Genomic DNA, 24,552 nt, shown 5'->3' on the forward strand with positions numbered 1-24,552 from the left:
TAGTTTATTGCTTTTTTAAAAAGTTTGAATACCAGCATCTGTGAATCTCTTCTACTAAGCAGTAGCACGGTACTTCAGAAGCCTTGGTTCAAATCTTGCTTCATGCCTCCATTATATCTGGTAATATTCCAGATCAAGGTGGTCCCTAATTTAGGCAAATACTGCTGACCTTCTAGCATCAATCCAGAACGTCACTGCCCCAGTCTCACCCAGGAAACACACACTGCTTAACAGTGGAGCATGGCCATACTCCAAAACAGGAACTCACACAGGAAGAAAAAGGACACCAAAGTCAAGTAGAGATCTCATCTAAGGTTAACAAACTCACTGCACCAAATAGCTAAGCCTCAGAATACGGCTTAGCCAAGCCCTACATTTTTAATTCTCCCTACACACTGTATGAATAGGCTGGAAAGAGGTACATCACTTCCAGCAGATGGCAGTACATTCGTATCTTCTTTGTGAATCTTGATAAGGACTTTTAAAAAAAAAAAAAAAAAACCAACAAAAAAAACATGTTTGAGAACAATTAAAAAATTATTGATACTGTGTTTTGCAAATGTTACAGAAGATGGAAGTGGACTGAATAACACAGAAGAGCAGACAGTGAAGTTGCACTGGACTCCTAGCAAAATACATGCACACAAGAGAATCACCACAAAGAGTTCAGGCTTCAGAATTATCAACACAGCTTTTGGGAGAAAAGCTTTTTTTTTTCTTTTGGGAGAATGGTGAGCTGAAGATTATTGCAGTATAATGGTACATAAGAGATGCAAAAAGAGAATCACAGAATGGTTGAGACTATGTTGATTAATGAGCTTCTCTTGTATTTTCAGAAGCCGATAAAAATTAACATTCCCAATCACTCACTGCTATCTATCATGCCCTTTCTTCAAATCAATTGAAGCTTGTGGTGTCCACAGGTTTCCTCACAAGATCTTTTCTTGCTGTACCTTGGCAATGCCAACATCAGCCAATAAGCAAAAAGTACAATTCATAGTAACCAATTCCAGTCTTCCTACTACAGGCTCCTAAAATATTATTTGTGGAAACCTTCTGGGTGTACTCTCTGGCTGCTCTCCAGAGGCACAGACATTTTTTGTTCAGTTCTGTAAAATGGGAATGTTGCTAACCCCCACCACTGTGGTAAGATATTGGTTAGTTGTAGGGGTTTCAGAAAGAAATGCTGAAAGTGATGCTTTAGTGTAAGTTAACAGGAGCTTTCCTAAGAACCTGCAGATGACAGCAAGGATTCCATTTACCCACTAAGATAATAATTTCTCTATGACCTTGCAGATAATGTCTTCAGCCTGCAGACACTCTTATGATGGCCATGACACTGTAATAGGAACAGCTGTACCAGCTATTTTTTGCCACAAACACAGCAACATGTGTGATTTCAATTGGAGGCTCCTTGTCAAGTATCTAAGGACCAGAAAGCAATGACCTGCTCAGGGATGAACTGAAACAAAATCAAAAAGAACAAAGATATTCTTATGCCTCAAAAGGCCAATAGTAGGAGAAAACCATGGAGAGGTTGCATACAACAGAATAAAAGACATATGATACATTGGCAAATGCTAAGAATCTCTTCATGAAATGCAGCCAGCACTCCCTGTACCAGACAGAGATAAATAAGCTCAGGAACTTCTCCACTGGCTCAGTCTTCTCTGACCACAAAAGCCATAACTGAAAAGTGCTGGAAGAAAAAGGACAAGAGAAATGGAGGTAATGTTTGACCACTGCATATTGATATAAGTCATTGCTCAGAATACTCCCAGGTTAGATGCTTCACATAATACATTATTGAAATTTGGGTTACAGCTTCCAAAAGATGTGGGTTAAGTCCTTCTTTCCTCCAAAGTTTTCCTTATTTTAAGGACAAAAACAACAACAAAAACTGCTTGCAAAAAGGTAATCACTAAAATAATTAATATTAATTTTGAGTTACATTCCTAACACTCCGGTTATATTCAGTTTATCTATATCAGTCTTATCCAATCCTCTGTGGAGCTGCTTTGAAAGGATAACCTGGCTAAATGAAGTTAAAAAAAATATGAACAATATCTGACCACAACTGTTCCTCAAAGCTTTCTCATATCTTTACCACTAAATCTGAGAGGCTGGACTATTAGGTAGATAAAGAATTAGCTGGATGGTTGTAGACAGAAGGTTGTCATCAGCAGCTCTTTGGCCAGGAAGAGGATGGTCACAAGTGGTATCACCCAGGGGTCCATCCTGGGATCAGTGCTCTTCATTATCTTTATTAATGACATAGACAGTGGGATCAAGTTTGCTGATGACACCACGCCAAGTAGTGTACTTGATACAAGACAAGAATCTATGTTTAGAGCAAAGTGTTGCACTTAGCACAGTTATTTGGGTTTTTTTCCCCCAACATAGCTTCTGTCCATTAGTATACAGTTTAATTCTTAAAAACTCTTCTTGTAAGATAGGCATGTAAGGATGTTTTCAAACAACGTAACACAATATAAGAGTCTCAGATTTCACAAGAATTTCTGTTACACATTGAATAACCTGTTTGTTTCTAATTACATGAAGATGTCACACACAGGTAAAAAGCTAATCGCTCAATAGAACAAAATTTTGTAAGCTGGTTACCACCCTTCCCAAATTCATTAAAAAGTAAGCCAATTAGAAGATTGGGGAATTACATGCAGATTAGACTACCTCATCATCATGCAAACAGGCTATGCATTTCAGATTATCTCCTTTTACAAAGAAAAGATTACCTCAATACTGGATCATAGAACATCTTATGATGAGACATGGTTAACCCAGATTTTTATGTTTCAGAATGTGAAGAGAATGTAATAAGAAGTTTGTGCTCCACAACGTCTTCAACTTTTCATTATCCTTCTTGCTAAAACTTGAAAGGTTGTATCCTCATGAAATATCACGGATACCAGACTTTGATACTACTGGAGAAAATGTGCTACACAGTAGAGGACAAGCCACTGGGCTCTTTCACACAAAAAGAATGGGAGGTTCAATTATTTCATTATTAATAGCTAAATATTTATAGCAGGAAATGTATCACTTCTGTAGATACCTGATATACCTGGTTTTCATATGAAGGATCAGGAGCTATACAGTTGATTTCTGGAGAAAAAACTCCTAGGGGGGCAAAAAAAGCACAGAAATTAAAGGCAAATAATTAAAGATGACTTTGTCTTATCATTCCACACATTTCTACATGTATCAAATTGTTTGATACTGAATAAACATAAACGGTTTACCTCTCTAACTAGATCTTGAAACTACAACATGGGAAAGATCAGAAATAAAACAATTTGACCAAAATTATTTGTACTTCTTAAATAAACAGAGGGAAAGCTCTCGGGGAAAAAAAAAATAATTTAGAGAAATTTCAAGTTCAGACCCTTAGGCTATAAAACTACAATACTGATATTAAAAAAGTTCTCAAAATTAATGTCTTTGGCAGGTATGCCTAACCCACAGGCTGCATGTGGCCCAGTTTATCCTATCCTGCAGCTGCTGATTTCAATTTATGTTTGCAACTTCATTTTCAGTCAACATGTATACATTACCTGAGAATTTTCAAATGGAACGTATAGAGTTGCAATCAGACATACAACTCAAAAAACACCAACCAAGCTGATCACATCTCTCCACCACGGAGAATTAAACCAGATGTTTCTGCCCTTGAGATTACATGGGTTTGTTTATTTAATAATATAATGGTTGGATCCTCTTGTAGTAACTTTGGAGACCTCACCTACAGATGGATCACACAGGATGTCCGAGCTGCCAGGAAAGGTTCTCCAAATCCCCCCTATAGGCTGTGCTCCCCAGCAAATGCAGATCTGGATGATTGTAAAGTATTAAGACCAATTGATGTGGCTCTCTCCTAATCACTACAGAATCATAGAACCGTAGGGGTTGGAAGGGACCTCTAGAGATCATCAACAGCAGCCGCTATCCCCTCATCAAGACCCCTGGGGGACACCACTGGTTACAGATCTCCGGACAGACTCTGTACCACCAACAATGACCCTCAGCACTCTGCCAGTCAGCCAGTTCTCAACCCACCTCACTGTCCACTCGTCTATCCCACACTTCCTCAGCATTGTTATAAGGATGTCGTGGGAAACAGTATCAAATGCCTTAGAATCTGAATACTTAGAATTTGAATACTTCTGAACACACTTTGATTACTATACTAGCTTTGGGCCCCTCAGAAAAATACTTTGAGGCCTTGGAGCATGTCCAGAGAAGGACAGTGAAGCTGTAATGGGTCTGTGAAGTCTTACGAGGAGTGGTTAAAGGAATTGGAATTATTCAATCTGGAGGAGACTAAGAGGAGACCTTATCACTCTACAATGACTTGGAAGGAGTCTGTGGTGCACTGAGTGTCACCCTCTTCTAACAGTGATTGAACAATTGGGAATGGCCTCAAGTTGCGCCAGGGGAGTGTTCAGGTTGGATACTGGGAAGAATTTCTTTGCAGAAAGAGTGGTGAGGTACCTGAACACGCTGCTCAGGGAAGCAGTAGAGTCCCTGGAAGTGCTTAAGCAAAGGGCAGATTCAGTGTCTTGGGACATGATTTAGCAGGCAGTATAAGTGATAGGTGCATTGGTTAGAGAAGATGATCTCAATGGTGCATTTCAACCATAATGATGCTATGATTCCAATATTTAATTTTTGGTGTTATAGATGGTGTTACCATCCAGAGAGCAACCTGGAAAAAAGACTGAGAAAAAGAACGTGTCTTACCTCCTATTTCAGTTGTTAAAGTCATGGCGTTAATAAGAGGTAACCTTAAAAAAAGAAAAAAAAAAAAACACAACAGAAGTCAAACCACCGCATTATCTTCTGTTCACCTCTATAAACTCAAGGAACAGTGGAGGCTAATCCTATCAGCTGCCTTTGTTTGGGTGCTGACAGCATGAATATAGACTGAAAGAGCGGCACAGCCTCCCCTAAAGAAACCCAGACCGTACATCCTACCGTCCCCTCTCACTCTACGCCCCACACAGGGGCACAGCACCGCCGGGAACACCTCACAGCAGCTGGGCTCGAGGGAAACACAAGTGCAGCTGCTCGGCAGTCCCATTCGCAATACCTTAAAGAATTCGAAAGAAAGCACCTTGAAAACATTAAAAAACTGCAGAGAAATAACAACAGCAGCGATCGTGTTCGCCGGCGTCTTTTTTGTTTGTACCTTTTCGAGTAGGACTCTCACACCTGCACTGACTACACTAGCACGTTACCGACGTACGTAAGATCAGCGGGTGCAACTGAAGGGCGAGGAAGAGGACGGTAAAACTGCCCGGAACCACACGCCCACCAAGTTTAAGACCTGTCGTGCTCCCGCCGCCCGACCCGGCCCCGCGGCCTCGCCTCAGCACGGAGCGTTACCAGCTCAGGCTGCTGAGCTCCTCGTCCACATCGCCTCTCACCACGGAGCCCCAGGCTCCACTCCTGTCGCAAACACCACCACCACATGGCTCCGACATTACGAAAACACCACCCTATTCACTTCGCTCCTTTTGTCTACTCTAGTGTCCCCGCCCCTCACTCCTCACTGGTGCTGCTCCTCACCCTCTCTCCTCACTGGCCCTGCCTCTTCTCTTCTTTGCACGCGCGTCCTCCTCTCATTGCCGTGCTCTCTTCTGTGATGTGCCTGTAATCTCCAGGCACTTCTGTCAGCGAGGAAGGGAGGAGGGACAATATGGCTGGGAAATAGGGTTAAAAAAGTCTGTGACTCCTGGTAGGTGAAGAGACCCTGTGGGAAATGCCCCCAGTAGACATTTTATTTTAAGAAAGAAAGCTAAAGACCCTCCTATAACTCTTTGCAATACAGATAATTGGGCAGGCCTTCTTGAGAAAAAAAAAAAATCCCTACAGTCTCAATGCTGAAAATATTTTCACAGAATTTGTAGGTTCACCTTCATACATAGCCCTCTGACCACCTGTGGCATCAGAAGAATATCTCAACACTGCCTCAGCACTGCATCTCAGTGTGGTGTTTTCACACAACGTTCTGTTAATTGTTGGAAGTGGGAAACTGAAAGAAACCAGAGACACAGGTGGACACTCTCATGACTGAAAACCAAAACCTAAAAAGAGGGGCGGACAGCAGGGAGAGGAAGGTGATTATCTTCCTCTACTCTGCCTCATGAGGCCCTACCTGGATAACTGTGTCCAAATCTTGAGTCTCCAGTACAGGATATGGAGCTGTTGGCGCAGGACTTCTCTGAAGAGAGACTGACAGAGTTGGGGTTGTTAGGCTTGGAGAAGAGAAGGCTCTTTGGAGACCACATCACAGCCTCCCAGTACTGAAGGGAGCTTACAAGCGTGAGGAGGAATGATATTTTACATGGTCTAATAGTGATAGGAAAAGGAGGGAGAGTTTTAAACTATAAGATCAGAGATTTAGCTTAGATGTTAGAAGGAATCAGAGGGCACCAGAACAGCTTGCCCATGGGTCCTCAGTGGTTTTCAAGGCCATGTTGGCCACCTTTACAGGAATCTACAGTGTGGTAACAGACTTGGGAAAAGGAGATATTATCACTCATACTCCTTGCTTAATTCTGGTGTCTGGTGAAAAAGCTGAACAGACAGTGGTGGCTTATGACTGATTACAGGCAATCGAATGCCTTAACTGTACAAAATATTGCAGAATTAAATACTCAAATCTGAGGGACATCTCACACATGGATGGCATCAAAGGATATGCTTTTTGTTTCCACTGAGAACACTACACAGCCAAACTTGCCTTCACTTTGAAAGGGATACTGTACGTTTTCAACAGGCTAAGATATACAGGTAGGGACATACAAATACCTATACCTATAACATTTCCCTTGATGCCTTGGTGAAGATTTTAGCAGAAACCTGTGGCCCACCACACGTTACCATCTATGCACACATCAATTATATACTGATAGAAAGAAACAACTCAGCGGGAGTCAAACATATTTTGGAAGGTGTATGAGAAAAATTAATAACCTCAAGACTAGAAATACATATATGTGTGAACATATATAACAAGTGAGCAACTGCTCACCACCTGCCGAATGATGCCCAACCAGCCTCTAAGCAGCGGAAAAGGGAGAGAAAGAACTCCCATTCCTTTCAATAGTCCTTCTTCAGGATGTCACATGGTATGGAATATCCCTCTGGCCAGATTAAGTCAGCTGTTCTGATGCTGTCCCCTCCCAGCTCCTTGCCACCTCCCTTCTCCTAAGCCTTTTGCTGATAGGAGCTGAGAAACGAGAACAGCCTTGGTTTTGTACAACTCTGCTTAGCAACAGTGCAACAGGCTCTTTACAACTCTTCTCAGCAACAACGAGAAGCATTGGTGTATTTATCCACCTTGTCTTTCTCCTAAAACCAAAACACCAAAACAGCTGTTCGGGAGGGAAAAAAAACTGTCCCAGCTGAAACTAACAAATTATTTATAACAGAACAGAGGCAATTCCAACAGCCAGGCCAAGTACTCCAGTCTGACCCTATTTATGGAGACTGGGGTCTTGGGGAAATGTGGCTCCCATTTTAGTGTCTATCTAAGAAGACTATGAGGAACAGAAAGGCTGCTAGAGTTTGGCTCCTAATCTTTCAGTGGCGCTGAAACAAGGTATTTAGATCTGGAACATGGTTTGCTATACCTACTACGGCCAGTGAAACAGAAAAACTAGAGGAGAGAGTGTGGTTGTGCGATCATCTGGGGACCTTCCTGTCTCATGGATGTAGTTCACAAGGGTATACAGGCATTGTTCAGATAGGGACAGGTGTGACTTCATGCAAACACAGCTTGAAGTGACTGTAGTGATGAGTTGGATAACGTGTTTTTCACATGAGGTATTAAAACACTGGTGCCTGGTTACTTCCCTAAGCATTGTGAGGCTGGCACAAAAAGCAGCTGAAACAGGAAGCCTTGTGGCATAGAATGGTTCTGTCTGGGCTCAGACATGGGTGTCCAACCTTTTGGCTTGACAGGGCTGCACAGAGTATATACAAACTGTATTATGTATGTCGCTCCAAAAGTAATGCCTGCTATATTCTATAGCCAACATCCACCTAGCACTACTCCAGAAAAAGCGTAGGAAACAGAGGCAGCCTTAATGGCCATCTTAAATTACGCATCGATTAGACATAATTGTTGGAAGTAGGAACAAATTGCTGCTTTGCTTTGACTTAGTCACATCCACACGCAATTACGGCTCATATTGCCAAATTACTGCAGGAAGCGCAGTGGTTATTTTTTACTTTCCGGGTAACAAAGGCGAGATTAACTGCAACAAAACAGTTGACTGCATTGACTGCAGCCCATGATCTGGCTTTATGGAGTTAGGTAAGCGGTGAACAGAGAAGCCCTGAGCACGCCGAGCAGCCCTTGGCCTACACTCAGCTCACGGCGCCCAGTTCCGGGCTGTGCGCCCCGCGGGGCGGAGCGTGCCTCTCGCTCGATGTGCGTATATAAATCAGCCTCATCCCACTGTCGAATGAGAGAACGCGATGCGGGCAGCACGCCGTGCTATTGGCGGCCGGCCCATGGCGAGATGGCGTGTTCCCCGCTGCTGATCTCGCCGTTCGCAGGGCGGTTGCCGTGGCGATGCGCGGGGTGACGCGTTGCGGGCCGGGCGTGCCGCCGTGCCGCCATTGGCTGCGCGATCGGGCGATGGCGGTGTCCGGCGCGTCGTGCCCCGGGTGTCCTTGCCCGGGGAGGAGCGGCCGGCTCAGTTCGCAGCGCGGCGGGAGTGAAGCAGGAAGGGCCTCGCTCTCGGCCGGGCGGTGAGCGGGGCAGGGCGGGAGGCTGGGTGGCGGAGCGCGCTGTGGGCTGGCGGGTAGGGCCGGGCGGCGGCCTGGAAATCGGCTGGTAGCGGCCGGGAGGTGCGGGGTGACCGGCGGGGAGGCGGCGGATGGAGGCCCGGCCGTGGGGCCCGCGTGGGAGCCGTGGCCTGGAGCAGAGCAAGGCCCCTGCACGGCATCGGGCCGCCCGCGGCTGCGGAGCGACGGCGGCGCTGAGTCAGCCCGCAGCTGGGAGCGGCGCCACGCAGCTCGTCCGCGGGGTGATGCTGCGGGATGATGCTGTGTCTGAAGCTGTGGGGCCGCAGCTGTTTCAGGAGGTGTCTGGGTTTGGGGTTTTTATTGTTCGTTTGGATTTCGTTTTTTGTTTTTCCCCTACTTTTCGTTTCGATTCCCGGAATGGTCTCCCTGAATCCTCTGATTAGACCACAGAAGGCATAGATAATACTATCTACACCATGTCCCTTATGAACCACCCATCTGAAATCTAACAAAACAAAAACGCTACAGATAAATTCCAGTTTCGAATGTAGATTGATGTCCTTCCCATCTCAAGCTAAAAGCGTGGCAATAAAAATGCTACCGCCAGGCTGAAGAACACACCCTGACTGTGTGCACTGTCCATTTTGTACTGCTGTCAGTGCTGCAGAATCGGTGTGGAAATGTCAGCTAAAGAAAGGAGATGTAATTGGTGCTGGTGGAGTATCGATGGAGGCTGTAAGCAGCTCTCAGGTGAGGAGCTGCTGCCGCTCGGTGCAGCCCAGGATCAGCAGTGTGTGGCAGCCAGGATGTCTCAGCAGTAATTAATCAGTTGAGAAACATCTGCTGATTAAAAAAAATATATTCCAGCTAATTATTTTTATAATCAAATAAATATGTCGTCCCCTGCTTGATTTTTATGAGGCCAATTTATGCTTACTGGGGCAGGAGTCCTGCTAGTTCTGCTTACAAGCACGAGAAGTAATATTTGAAGAAATACGTATATAATTGTTTTTTTTTTTTCTTTTTCCTGCCACACCTTTGGCGTGGAAGGGTAAAGAAAACACAGTGGTGCTGTTGATGCTTATATATGACCCTGAGGGCAGGATGTGTGACAAGCAGGATGATTTTGGCATCTTTAGGAGCACCAGGCAGATGGATTTGTCCATTTTTGTTAATTTTCTGCCGTGAATGACAGCTATGTTTATGGCGTTGATGCAGAAGGAAGAGTGGGAGGGATTCTGTCTTCCTCAAAGTCTGGTGTATAAATGGTTATTTTTGAGGCAACATAAAGGGATTTGTATCGGTTTTGGTCCAATAATGTGTAGAGCCCTCAATCCTCTATAGAAATCTCCTCTTCCATACTTCAGTATTTAAAAATACAAGTCAAACTACCATTTAAGTACCTGTGGGACTTTGGATGTATTTGCATAGTTAACATTCTTTGTGAGGTTTTAGAAGCCCTTGATTTTATGCAAGGAGAAAAGCGACATATTCATGTATTTAAGAGATGATTTTATAGCACTTTGTTTCTGTGCTATAAAACATGAGTAAACATCCCTGATGGACTCGAGGTCTAAAGGAACAGCACAGAGCAAACAAAAGAAGCAGATTTTGTAACTGATGGAGCATCCGTGTTCCTGTCATGTGAAGGGAAGCTGTGAGCAATGTTTGTTATCCGTTTGAAGCAAAGGGGATGGTGAAATGTATCAGTAACCTGGGAATTGGTTATGGGTACGGAGAACCGCTGCAGAACGCTGTAATCAAGAAGGATTTGTGTGTTTGAGGTGAAGAAAGGACGGTTTCAAATGGAATTAACTGAAATCACTGAAGAAAGTAGAGAGGATAAAACCAGAGGGAGATAACGTTGAGGTACCCGCTCTTGAAATTTAGACTTCCATTGTTATATGAAATATTCTTTTGTTGCAGATTTGCCAGCTGTACGAACACAGTCTTGAAAATGTTGTCCAGGCTCTTTCGAATGCATGGCCTTTTTGTGGCCTCTCATCCATGGGAAGTCATTGTGGGAACAGTGACCCTTACCATCTGTATGATGTCCATGAAGATGTTCACTGGGAATGATAAGATCTGTGGCTGGAATTATGAGTGCCCAAAACTTGAAGAAGTAAGCATTTAAATTCATGTGTAATATTTACTGTTAATCAGTAAATTTGGAGTGCTTAGTAGAATAAGGTCAGGTTATAATGTCAGAGGGAAAATAAGTATGCTGGAACTTCTTTATTGCCTTCTTTCCTGTGCTCTATAGGGAAGCTGTATGCAGGTGTATGCAGAGGTGTGCTCCCAAATGTTTTCATTAAATTTTGAGCACTTTTCCTAGGAGGAAAGGCTGAGGAAGCTGGGTCTGTTCAGCCCAGAGAAAAGAAGGTTCTGGGGGATCTCATCAGTGAATATGAATACTTGAGCAGAGTCAGGAGAGGATGAAACCAAGGCTCTGGGCTCAGTGGTGCACAAATGGGAACACAGGAGGTTCCCTCTGAACACCAGGCAGCACTTCTGTGCTGTAATGATGGAGCACTGGCACAGGCTGCCCAGAGGCTGTGGGTTCTCCTGCTTGGAGAGCTTTGGAAGCTGCCTGGGCCTGGGCACCCTGCTCTGAGTATCTCTGCTTGGTCATGGGCTGAGCCAGGTGGACCCAGAGCTACCTGCCAACATCAAGCACTCTGGGATTAAATCAGATTTTCCTTTGCACAATATCTAATAATCAAAGGCCTGTTATTAATGTTTTTTAAAATATTTAATTTGGGGGACAAAAAATAGTGATATCTATTTTTATCCCCTCCCTCACCCCAAATACTTCGTTTTTAGTGCAACTCCAAAATAGATTTTTGTTTTTTGTCATCATTATTAAAACTCAAATCAGGTTCCCCATTTAAAGCCTAATCAAACCCCTTTGTGTTCCATACAGGACGTTCTGAGCAGTGACATCATAATCCTGACAATTACACGCTGTATAGCAATCCTCTACATATATTTCCAGTTTCAGAACCTAAGGCAACTCGGGTCAAAGTACATTTTAGGTATTGTATCTGTATGTTATTTATGCATTTTAATCAGCATGTTGTTGTTTCTGTGAATCAGTAATTGCTGTTAGAATGGTAGCATCTATATATGGCATATGCTTAGTGACAATATTTATTCTGATAACAAAAAAACAAAGTATAAGTTTTAAGATGTTCTGTGCAGGGTTATATTATACTGAAATTGTAGTTCTTAAAGTAAGTTTATTATGTGAAATTCTGAAAGTTAGTGCTGATAAGCAGGTTTTTAGTTTTGTTTTTCTAAAGATAATAAATGAGAAAGTTTATCACTTTTATTTCTCAAAGCCTTGCTTTGAGTACTGCAGAAAGTTTAGATTTCAGTATTGTTCTAGAGGCAGCATCCCCATCAGTCTGTACCTCAGCTGCTGTTCATGCAGTCCTTTATTTGCATGAAGGTTAATCTAGAGGTATAGGGCTCTTTTTGTTCGTTTTGATTTTGTTCTCACTCTCAATGTATGTGTCTGTATATATGCAATGTTTTTCCCTTTTTTTTTTTTTTCTTTTTAAAGGTATTGCTGGTCTCTTCACAATCTTCTCAAGTTTTGTTTTTAGTACCGTCGTGATTCACTTCTTGGACAAAGAACTGACAGGTTTAAAGTAAGCAGCAAATATGAGCTCTTGCATGTTTGTTTGTTTTTTTTCCTGTGCAGTAAATTTTGCGTTTTATTTTTAACGTGTGTCCGTTTGCGTGTTTGTTTTTTCCCCAGTGAAGCTTTACCATTCTTCCTCCTTCTGATTGATCTTTCAAGAGCAAGTGCATTAGCCAAGTTTGCTCTCAGTTCCAATTCACAGGTCAGTATTATTGTTATTGCAATTAAGCTTTTGAGTCTAATGTTCACAGGCGAGATGTACCGGTGAATGTGATGTTAGTGGTACAGAGTAAAGATCAGACGCAGTCCAGATGCTATATTCTGTGGTGTTACAAGTGAATAATGATGCTGTACAATTAATATGTGACAATCATTTGAACTAGGTTAATTTTATGCCTGAATTTAAACAGCATTACTTATATTTCTGTTATTTCTGAAGTTATTTTATGGGAACGAAATTCTGTGTGTGGTAATTGAATGTGATAATTATGGTATATTTTGTATGTGTATATGTAAATGATAGTGATATAGTATATGTATTGTGCAATAATACATTATATATGTAAAATACATATGTATTATGCAATATAGTATATTAAGTAATATAATGTTTTACATCATAGATATGCAATATTACAGTGTTTGCAGATTATTATGTAACAATAGCAAGCATAGCCTTCATTAATTTTCAAGAAAGTTCTTCATAAAAATGTTTTTACCACATTAAAAGCTGCCCATTAAAGTTGTGGGGGCTTAGAACAGTGATAAACCATGTACGGAGAATTTAGAAATTAAATATTTCTGCTTTCTAAAGACTGTCAAAGCATAACAGTATATGGGAGACAGACAAAAATATATCAGAACACATTCTTAAATTGCTTAGTGCCTGCTTTATAATGCCTTATCACTGTAATACTTGACTTATTATCATGTTTTGTGTATTCCCTTTCTTTAGTTTTTGTCTTGGTTGTAACATTCAGAATTTTTTTCCTCTCAGGATGAGGTGAGAGAAAATATTTCACGTGGAATGGCAATTCTAGGTCCTACATTTACACTGGATGCACTTGTGGAATGTCTTGTGATTGGTGTTGGTACTATGTCAGGTGAGCAGTGAAGTCTAAGGATCTAAACCTTACCAGTTAAATAAATAAATAGCTGATGAGATATGAAGTGTTTCAAATAATAGGTGTTGGAGTTACTTCATCTCTATATTTGGGCATTTTGGGGGCAGGAGAGAGATGTGTGTTAATAAACTGTTTTTCTGTTTACATACGGGAAAAATAACCTCTTTTTTCTTTACACTTTTGAATGATTTATACTGCCAGATCATTTATCTATATTGAGGGAGTTCTGTAATGCATTTGTGACATAACATAATTAACTTTTTCTGCATGCCATGCTTGTGAAAGTGCAGGTGGGGTGTGTATTACCTGAACCCTTAATTGGTCATTTTTTACAAGGGATTTCAATACATAATATGGCTTTGCTAAGATAAAGGGAGGAGTTTCAAACTTTCATTGTACAGTTTCGAAAGCTTAATAAACTGTAATTATAATTACTTATTTTTACACTTAAAAATTTTTGTGTAAATCCCATAACTACGTAGTGTGCTTAGAACAATCTGGTACAAAATGATAGGGTTTGTTGGGTTTTTTTTCATTCATCTAGGCTATTTTTTCTGTAATCTGTGGTTCAAAGTGTTCAAAGCCTGTTGCCTATTCAGAATAATGTAAAAATATATGTATATATATTTTTTTAACGTAGGAGTGCGACAGCTTGAGATAATGTGCTGCTTTGGCTGTATGTCTGTTCTTGCCAACTACTTCGTCTTCATGACCTTCTTTCCAGCTTGTGTGTCCTTGGTATTGGAGGTAAGACCCACTTAAAGAAAACATTAAACTTAGTGTTCAGACCCCCTGCTTCTTGTAGGCTGTTTCTTCACTCAGGTACATGCCAGCATATTTGTCTTCCTTTTGAAGTGAATAGAAGAGAATGGAAAAAGTTGCTGTAGCTCAGCTGATGGGCAGTATCTTGTTATTGCCACTCTAAATGAATCAAACTCAACAGTTCTAGTTCTAAAGCACTGCAAAAAAACACATAACTTTTGGTCAACTGCTTAGACTTTTGTCTATAAATTACTTTCTTTTTTTTGTAAGTGATCAAATAAAAATACAGGGTTGATGTTCACTTGATTTTTCAAGTATTTACTAAATTAGACTTACTTTTCATTCATATATATATACATATATATTTTTAAATTTCTGCAGCTTTCTCGAGAGAGTCGTGAAGGTCGTCCTATATGGCAGCTGAGCCATTTTGCTCGTGTCCTGGAAGAAGAAGAAAATAAACCAAATCCTGTAACACAGAGGGTCAAAATGATTATGGTTTGTAGCTTATTTATTTATTTTCACCTGTCCTTATGCAATCAGTAAGGAATCCTTGCTGAATGAATAAATCTTTTGTGTTGTAAGGGCATTACTTTACCTTACCTTGGTCATTTTTAATAACGTCCCTTGTTTACACAGCCTCTGCATATACCATTTCTGTATAAAACAGCCTTTTCATGTGTACATTTGTTCAGCTTTTTCTGCTTATTACTTGAGCAAGAGGAAGGATGTGCAGGGATGTGCTCCAAGCTATAACAATAGGCCAATGAATGATGTAGATGAGGGGTCAGGAAAATCCTTTGCCTTTAGAGTTTTGAGGCATAGGAAACAAAATGTTTGGTCTTAGTAGATTAGATAACAAATTACAGTTGAAAAAATATTTGTTTTTTGCTTTGTGTTTTTTAATGCAGTCACTGGGTTTGGTTCTTGTTCATGCGCACAGTCGCTGGATAGCAGAGCCAGCTTCTCAGAATGGTACAGTAGAAAATGCAGTGGGATTAGATGAGAATGCACCAAAGAGAATTGAACCCAATGTTTCACTGTGGCAGTTCTACCTTTCTCGGTAAGTCACTTCACAGGAAAGACATGTATTTCATTGAATAGAGCGTGTTCTCCCATGCTGTCAAGCTGTTTGTTCTTAGGGTGCAATCTGTAGTAGAATTTCAAGGTGTATTTCATAAGAAATACTTCATTATTACACTATTCCTCCAATCTCATTGAAATATTAATAAGGTGATGAGCCAGCTGTACTAGATGTATCCTAACACCATTTCTTTCCACTAACTTTTCAGAGAACTGTGTAAAGTGTTTTTTGACTGCATTAGGAAAAATTATTTAGGCAGAGCTTATGACTGTTCACACCCAAATGTGAACAGAGATCCATATTGCTATTACTTTTCCTTCAGTTCATCTGAAGACTGAGCAGCTGTGGTTCTGTATTATTTATGAGAGCTTAGAACTGTATCATACAAGAGATTTTGGCCTCCCAGAAATTCAACTTCCCTCAGAGCTTTTATTATTTACAAAGGATGACAGTTATTTGATTCTTCCTACCTTATCTTGAGGAGTTGGGTGTTACATGAATTTGAAGTAGCAGTTGAATAGTGATTAATTTAACAGGCATTTAACTTCTTTTTAACTGTTTTTAATATCTCGTAAACAGTGAATGAAATACACTGTGAGTAATACGTAGAATTAATGAGTAACTTCTCTAAAGTAGCATACTTGTACCTTGTTAGAAAATATGTTTTGACTAGCACATGCTATTTCACTTTCTAAAGGAAGTAGATATCAGAAGTTATAAACACACATATTGTGTATATCACATGTTTAAATTTACTTCTTGATTTCTTTGACTTTTTCAGAATGGCCAGTATGGATATAGAACAAGTAATCACTCTTGGCTTAGCCCTTCTCCTTGCTGTGAAATACATTTTCTTTGAACAAGCGGAGACCGAATCCACGCTTTCATTGAAGAATCCCATAACATCTCCTGTGATGGTCCAGAAAAAGGTCCCTGAGAATTGCTGCAGGAAACAATCTGGACTTTCGAAAGCCAGTCAGAAGACTAGCACAGTAGAAGAAGCTTTTGTTGCTAAAGATGGGAATGGTAAATTTTAGCATCTTAGTCTGAAATCTGTTCTGAACATTTGCAACAAGTAGTGAAATCTGTGTTAGCGTTTGTTCTTGGAAATCAATCATAAGATTTTTGTTAAACCAAAGTTCATTTCATTTGTCTTTATGCAGCTGAAGTCATAAAGCCTGTGTTAGCAGAGTCATCAAACAAAGCTACATTTGTTGTTGGCAGCTGTAATCCTGCAGAAACTTCGTCAGTTCTTAATAAAAAAGAGGAAGAGATTGAGTTACCTAAAGAACCACGTTCTATTGAGGAATGTGTTCGTATACTTGGAAGTACAGAGGTATGGAAAAACAAGTTACTTTTCCTTTATTTTTTTTCTTTTAGCCTCTGTGACAAAATCTGATGTAAGAATAGCAGTTTGTTTTCTAGCTTTTAAATGATCCTAATGATTATAATGTCAGCTAACTGTGGCATTAATAACTAGCAGGGGGAAGGAAAAAACCAAAACCCTTTCAGAAGTCATTTCTGCTGCAGTAAATTTCCATGGGAAGAGAAAATGAGATGGGAAAACCAGATAGGTGTGCTTGTTTTGAATCTGTAAACAAAACATTTTCTATTAAGATTCTCTCTCTATCCCTAAGATGGAACCAGGAGGGAAGAGGCAGCTTCATTATTCATGATATATTGTGTGCTTTAAGCTTCTTTATTTGCTCAACTTGGTGCCTGAGTAAAAACCTTTACGTTAGGCTAGGATGTGCAGTTTGTTCCTTTAGACGGGATATGATGTCAAAGTAAAGTTACCCTCTTTCATTTGGAGGTGTTTGAAAGTATTTTCACTAGCAAAACTGTATTTCCCCATTCTCTTACATTTGCAGAAGGGAGCAAAATTCCTTACTGATGCTGAAGTGATCAGCTTAGTTAATGCAAAGCATATTCCTGCATACAAACTGGAAACCCTGATGGAAACTCAGGAGCGAGGAGTGTCCATTCGCAGACAAATGTTATCCCAGAAACTGCCTGAACCCTCATCTTTGGAATATCTTCCTTATAGGAATTACAATTATTCTTTGGTAAGTAGAAGGCAGACAACTGAAACCATTTTCAAAATCTATGAAACATGTGTTCAAAGTGATGCATGTTAACTAACAGTGAGCTTGGTCAAAACAAATGATTTAAAAATATGTGTATGCACCAACATTTCCTTGATGTTTTTCAGTCCAGAGAGGTGTGTTAGTTTTGTAGCTTAGCCTAAAACTATTTCCAAGATATGCAGTTACTTTATGTCAAAAATGCATAATTACAGCAATACTGAGCATGAGTTCAGCTGAGTAAAATATTACCTTGAGACTAAGTTACAGTGGAAGCTTATTTTAAATTAATTTAACAGCAGTTAAAGTTTAAGCAGCATTTAAGTCATGGTTAGATAAATCTTTCACATACTTGATTTTAACGGTGTTAGCTATTGATATCTATAGCTTTAACTTTATGTGCTGGGAATTGTTTGCTTTATTGGTAGGGTCATAGGTTGTTATCTAAGATACCTTGTAATCACATGTATAGTATGCAGCATGCTGCCATACCACTCCGTGTGTAAATTTAATTATAACCCTATGTATTATTTTTGCAAGGTTTTAGGAGCTTGCTGTGAAAACGTGATTGGATATATGCCTATTCCTGTAGGCGTAGCGGGACCACTGTATCTGGATAACAAAGAGTTTCAGGTTCCAATGGCAACAACAGAGGGATGTCTTGTAGCAAGCACAAATAGAGGATGTAGAGCAATATGTGTAAGTACTATACAACAAGCTTGAAGACTTACTATAATATAAAATGTGTTTGAGGGATGATACAAAGCATAAATAACAAATAAAATTCATTATCAGCAATCTTAGGTTGTTTCCTTTCTGCTTTCATTTTTAGCTTGGCGGAGGAGCAAGGAGCCGCATTCTAGCAGATGGGATGACTCGAGGACCTGTGGTAAGGCTGCCCTCTGCTTGCCGGGCTGCAGAAGTCAAAGCTTGGCTTGAAAGCTCTGAAGGCTTTAAAATAGTGAAAGAAGCTTTTGACAGCACAAGTAGGTGAGTATGATGGTTATTGTGGCCTTATTTCCTAATATAAGACATTAGTGGACAGCAGAAAGCTCCTAATATGTGCATGCTGCAGTGCAAGAAATTGCATTTTCATCTTGGCTGTCCCATGTCATATGAATGTAAGAAAATGAAAGCAAAACTGGCTATAAGGCAAGGCTAGTGATATGTGTTTTGTGATGATAAGTAGTAAACGGTTGAATAACAGCAGCAAGTATCCATGCATCGCCTGTTACTTAATGCATTACTTATATTTGTTTAAGCATTTTAAAGTAAACATTAAAACTCATCTGTGTTCTTAGCAGCACTGTACTGTAAGTAATTTCAAACTTGGAATCTGGCCTTTTTGGGATCCTTGTTAGTACAGAGTTTGCAGAGAATACAGCACCAACTAAAGATAGATAATAAACGTTTAAAAATATAAAACTATATTAAGTTTCAAGCCCAGAAGATTCTTCACAGACTGATGATTACATGCTAATTTTAGGAGGATTTAGAGAGATATTTACTTACCAGTTATGTTTATTCTGATCTTACAATTGTCCACAAGGATATGCATACACTGGTGAGAATCAGCTCATGCGATTTTTAAATGCTCATTATATTATCTTGCAGATTTGCCCGCCTACAAAAACTTCTCATCAGCTTGGCTGGTCGGAACCTTTATATTCGTTTTCAGTCCAAAACAGGGGATGCGATGGGAATGAATATGATTTCAAAAGTAAGGCTCAGTTCGTATAAATCTTCATAATAAATGTGTATTTATTTTAAAAATAATTAGAATTAAAACAGTTGTATCCTACTAATATGTGAAAACAGAAAGAAATACAAGATGCATGGCTTTTTGCAGTGCAATTAAATAAGAACATGGCTTGAACTCAGAGAACATAAACAAGAATACAGTGAAAACAGTGAAAGAAAAAAACATTAGAGTAACTTCAGTTCTACTTTTTTGTTAAAAATAGGGTATTCTGGATAATACAGAATTTAACTGCGTGCTCTGCTGTGTTAGGCCAAAGATTTTATCCAGTAGTAATTAATGTGTGACTGTTTATCATGTTTGTAAGTAAAGAATGATGGATCTGGTGAGTGGCAGAAGGGCAGCATAATTTTTTTAATTTTGCTGTTTTTCACATGTGAGAACTGTAGAAATGGTTTGTAGTTTAATTCAGCAGGCAGCTAAACCCCACACAGCCACCTGCTCACCCCCCTCCTCACAGTGGAAGGGGAGGAAAAAAAGCCTCACAGATAGAGGTAGAAACTAATTTACTAAGGCAGAAAAGGGAGAAATAATAGCGACTATGAAAATGCATTTATATTTGCAAAGCAAGTGATGTACAACACAATGGCTCACCACCACAACAGCTGATTGATGCCAAGCCCTGAGCAGCAACTGTCTTCTGGCTTCCCAAATGAATTCCCTGCACGTCTGTCACTTTGATTATATGATTTAGTTTGTGTTGAATCTTCAGTATAGCAAATGTTAGCCTAGAATGTCTCCAGAGAATCATTAAGCATTGACAAGGAATCAGTGCTGTTTATTAAATACTTCTGTGTAATTCCTAGTACATTACAGAAAGGATGGTGATCATGCTACCATTTGTGCCTGTGTAAGATTCTTCCTGGGAATCTCTCATTTTTTCATCTGTAATTAGTGATCTGACAGGGCTTGATCCAGTTGTGCTGTTGTACTATCCTTAAGTAGCTTACTTTTACTTTACAACCATAATTGATACGTCAGCCATTAATGGTATCTTTTGTTTTAACAGGGTACTGAAAAAGCTCTGGCAAGGCTGAATGAAGAGTTTCCTGATCTCCAGGTTATAGCTATCAGCGGTAACTACTGTACGGACAAAAAGCCTGCTGCTATAAATTGGATAGAGGGAAGAGGGAAGTCTGTTGTCTGTGAAGCAGTCATTCCAGCCAAGGTTGTTAAAGAAGTAAGTGTCTGCTTTATTGTAATCCGTTCATAAAAATATATGCATTTTATGTAGTTAAATCATAAATACTGTTAGCTTTGCTCCATGTAGGGATGATTCCTACAAGTATTTTTATACTAACACTGTACCATTTATTGCTTTTCCTGCGAACCTCTTAACGGTGTATATATATTTTTTGCTTTCACTGTCTTTTCTAAGATTATAAATGTTATATACTTAATGATGAATGTCTACTTGAAGGCATTTGGATTTTTACTCTTTTCCTTTTGAAGATTATGCCAGAACTTGATATCTTTTAAAATGAAATCAGTAATTTTGGTCATTTTCACTTATTTCCTATCTCTTGCACAAACTTGGCATTCTCTTTGAAGTCTAGATGCTCCTGTAGTGACTACAGGGAGCACTGATAATTAAGAGGTTTCACTTAATTCCAAAGCTGCCTTAGCTTCTTGTCTGATGAAGGGGAGCCTTTATAAACAGTGCCCGTCCTAGCTTCTATCACAGACTCACCAGTGGAAGTCCCCAGAGTGGCTACACCTCTTGTGAGGAACTGCCTCTTTTGATGATTTAATTTGACGATGGGAACAGAGTTAGACACAGTGCTCAAATGTGCATGGTCTGATTCTATCTTTTGGTTTGGCTTTGTATTTTCATCACTGTTAAGCACTTAGTGCATATCTGGAAAAAAACTTACGAACGTGAAATAGAGTATTTCTTCACCTGCTAAAGGAATGGCGTATCACTTTCTTCAGGTCCTGAAGACAACTACGGAAGATATAGTTGAAGTGAACATAAACAAAAACCTGGTGGGCTCTGCTATGGCTGGTAGCATAGGTGGCTACAATGCACATGCTGCAAACATCGTTACAGCTATCTACATTGCCTGTGGTCAGGTAAGTTTGTTTTACACCAAACCAGCTTTTCTATAGTTTGTAATCCTTAAACGAGCACTTCTTTGAGCGTGTTTGTGGGTGGTTTTTTTTTGTTCTTTTTTTTATTATTATTTTATTTTTCCTTTTCTCCTTCTTGACCTAAAGGATGCTGCGCAGAATGTGGGCAGCTCCAACTGCATCACTCTGATGGAGCGTACTGGCTCCACCAATGAAGACTTGTATATCAGCTGTACAATGCCATCTATAGAAATAGGGACTGTTGGAGGAGGCACCAACCTGCTACCACAACAAGCCTGTTTGCAGGTACGAAGCAGAGAGTTTGCAGCAAATCATTTTCTTAGATAGAAGCCTGCTTTTATAGTGTGTCGTTGTTGGAATGATCCTCTTGAAACCTGTCAGGTTTGACATGAAAATATTAGATTTATTTGATCAATTATTTTCATTTATTTAACTTTTAAAGCTTAAAATTAATACTCAAGAGATTTAAGGCTACTTGATTGGGTATAATATTAAAATCTACTGTAGATTTACTTAGTTTTTGTAGTATAACATTGCATGTTTTGCCCTGTAGATGTTAGGGGTTCAAGGTGCAAGTCAAGACAACCCTGGTGAAAACGCCCGCCAGCTTGCTAAAATCGTGTGTGCTACGGTGATGGCCGGGGAGTTATCGCTAATGGCAGCTCTTGCAGCTGGGCATCTAGTCAAAAGCCACATGATCCACAACAGGTAAGAAGTACAGAACTTCGTACCTTTCTCTGCTGTTTTGCCCTTTTTTCCAAGCGTACAAAATTCAGTAACAATTACATTAGTAATATAAAACAAAGAGTGTATTGTTTTATCTTACTGTTTTTTTATGTTTTTATCAGGTCGAAAATAAACCTACAAGATCTTCAAGGAACCTGCACTAAGAAGGCGGCTTGAATACTACAGCTTTCAAATGAAGCAACTGACTTAGGAGTAAAGGGGGAAAAAATAATATAATCTGTGAAGCTTAGAATGAAAATCACCTTCAAGTCACTGATTTCTATGGACAATAATCTGAGAGTTAATGGACTTGTGTGAGACTACTTATGCCTCTTATGTTCTTCAATGATTAGAGATGACTTCATGAAAGAAGTGATGTCAGCTGTCTTAAATATAGTTTTGGAATTCTTACTCTTAAGCATCATTTTCTGAATGGCCAGTCACATGTTTCTACAGGTTGAGGTTATTTTGACATGTAAACTGGTAATTACGAAGGTGAAATACAATATGGATGTTGTACAGTTGTTTTTTGTTGTTGCTTTATTTCTTGATGGGGAGGGGGAGTGTTGACTGGTTGTTTTTTATTTGTCTAACCTTGGCTTTAATGCATTGGTCCTTCTGTAGTGATGGCAAACCTAATTGTTTTCCATGAATTCCCAGTTTTGATTTTGCTGAAATGTTAAAGTTAGATCTTACGCTTTGAGACAGTTGTTATCAACTCACGTTAGCACCATAGAAACCCCTGTCTACTTATAGTACTTAATTTTCTGCAGCTAAGCAACATTTAGTGTTTATCTTCACAATTTAGACTATTACTTAAAGAAGAACTTGTGACCTGCAGAGTGCTGAACTGTTGATCTATAGTTTGTGCTGAAGTAGGAAAAAACAACAGTGTCTTAACTGTTCTGTCATTTAGTTCAGGTTCAAAAAAAAAACCCAACGATTTTAATACTGATTTCTTGTCAGACAGCTTGTTAATTCAAACAGACGCGGTTTCCTGTACGTTTTGGATAGGAGTGCTGCATTCAAACAAGAATCAGTAACAGATGTTTACATTTCTTTTAAAAGAAGTCTCTCAAGGCACGGTGTGTTGGCATATTACAAACTATCTTTTGTTCTCGGTGTTTGACACTTATTCCCCAGGAAGAGGTGTGAATCTACTGCTTACACTGAGATAAATGAAGTCAGAAAATCACACTGTTCTGTAATACTACAGGGTTGGGGTTGTTTTGTTTTTTGTTTTATTTTATTTTTTGCTTTAATTCCTTTTAAACTTTTTTGAGGGGGAATATTTATTTTAAGATTTTTTTTTTTTAATGGAATGTACTAATTAAGGGAATTCAGTGAAATGTCATGTTAATGCAACAGATTTTGTATTAAAATTCTGTACTTGGACCAGTGAAGCAGTCTCAGGTGTTCTTAATGTAATATAGAAAACACAGGCGTGTTCTGGTTTGATTCACCTTCTGGAAGGTTGCTGTCAGCATCACCCTGTCCAGCTGATCATGGGAGGAGAACTGTTCATGTGCTTGATGATCTTCTTAGGGGGCAGAGGTGGTGGCAGATCAGTGGTTTGGCCTAGATGTGTTCGCTACAGGAATGTGGTGGAGCTTTTAAAGGGGTGTCTAGCAGAGGTGCTCTTTAAAATTCAACTTCAGTGTAAGTCATATGGGTTGTCTTGTAGTGCATCACCAAATCAACATTATTGTAATGAGCTCACAAAGCTGCTGTGCAAGCATGAAGACGTACTACATGCTAGATATGCTACGACAGCATGCAAATACCATGGATGCACATCTTCCTGGAGTATTGTTAATAGCTGTCACTTTATTTGAGGAAGATCTACTTTATTTCTGTGTTCACTCAGTGAGCTTATTTAAAGTAACGCTGTACTGACAATAAACAGTGGCTCAACGTTCATTATGATGGATTTAACTGGCTGTAGAATTAACATTTTGTATTATGACTAAGTCGTGTACATTTTGGTACAGAACTTCTTTTTCAGTTTGAGTAAAATAATCCTAGATTTACTGGCTTAATTGTGATACTTTCAGATTACCTCATGATGCAGTGAAATAACCTAGCAAACAAAAGGTTAAGGAAAACTGTCCAGCATACAGTGCAGTATTAAAGACTGAAGTGGGTCTGTGATACCAGCACTTCTCACCTGGTATTGCAGAAGCCGTTACATTAAAAAAATCCCTTTACAAGTACATCAAAGTAAGAGGAGAACCAAGGAAAATGCCCAACCTTTACTTGATGCAGCGGGGAACGTGATCACTGAGGAGAAGGCTGGGATTCTCTGAGGAGGAGAAGGCTGAGTTCCTCGATGCCTTCTTTACATCTGCCTTTAAGGGGCAGTGCTGTGTGCTTGGGGATGAATAACTGGATGTCTGTGAGGAGGAAAGGGAGCTGGTCGATGTTCGGCTGCTCCTCACCGCCAGGCCGCACTGTGGCGCCCGCCTCCTCCTTCAGGCCTTGCCTCTCTTCCCGCCGCC

The 24,552-nt window shown here is 40.0% G+C and overlaps 2 protein-coding genes across 15 annotated transcripts in view; one reads left to right on the forward strand and one right to left on the reverse strand.

Annotated features, from left to right (window-relative positions):
• ANKRD31 (ankyrin repeat domain 31) overlaps nucleotides 1-5,514 on the reverse strand; it is a 43,781-nt gene extending 38,267 nt beyond the window's left edge. For 8 of the 14 annotated variants that reach the window (XM_085528157.1, XM_085528152.1, XM_085528149.1 and 5 more), the window contains exons 1-3: nucleotides 5,404-5,514; nucleotides 4,759-4,802; nucleotides 3,074-3,138 (exon numbers count right to left, since the gene is read on the reverse strand). Coding sequence is in view for 5 of the 14 variants with exons in the window: in XM_015848804.3 (XP_015704290.2) it covers nucleotides 3,074-3,138; nucleotides 4,759-4,802; nucleotides 5,404-5,501 (207 nt within the window). In the remaining 9 variants the exon portion in view is untranslated. The remainder of the gene's footprint in view (nucleotides 1-3,073; nucleotides 3,139-4,758; nucleotides 4,803-5,403) is intronic. The other 6 variants (XM_085528155.1, XM_085528158.1, XM_085528153.1 and 3 more) reach the window with 1 other exon arrangement.
• A 3,191-nt stretch (nucleotides 5,515-8,705) lies between these two features.
• HMGCR (3-hydroxy-3-methylglutaryl-CoA reductase) lies at nucleotides 8,706-23,457 on the forward strand. The gene is made up of 20 exons (XM_015848810.2): nucleotides 8,706-8,781; nucleotides 10,705-10,900; nucleotides 11,702-11,813; nucleotides 12,344-12,431; nucleotides 12,542-12,626; nucleotides 13,422-13,527; nucleotides 14,189-14,295; nucleotides 14,692-14,808; nucleotides 15,222-15,373; nucleotides 16,176-16,420; nucleotides 16,558-16,730; nucleotides 17,266-17,460; nucleotides 18,019-18,177; nucleotides 18,311-18,468; nucleotides 19,093-19,198; nucleotides 20,247-20,417; nucleotides 21,170-21,310; nucleotides 21,455-21,613; nucleotides 21,882-22,036; nucleotides 22,177-23,457. The coding sequence occupies exons 2-20, from the start codon at nucleotides 10,736-10,738 to the stop codon at nucleotides 22,229-22,231; spliced, it is 2,649 nt and encodes an 882-aa protein (XP_015704296.2). The 5' UTR covers nucleotides 8,706-8,781; nucleotides 10,705-10,735; the 3' UTR covers nucleotides 22,232-23,457.
• The last annotated feature ends 1,095 nt before the right edge of the window (nucleotides 23,458-24,552 follow it).

The sequence above is a fragment of the Coturnix japonica genome, chromosome Z (assembly GCF_054131305.1).
Source record: "Coturnix japonica strain WE chromosome Z, WE-NBRP24, whole genome shotgun sequence".
In the NCBI taxonomy this organism is placed as follows: domain Eukaryota; kingdom Metazoa; phylum Chordata; class Aves; order Galliformes; family Phasianidae; genus Coturnix; species Coturnix japonica.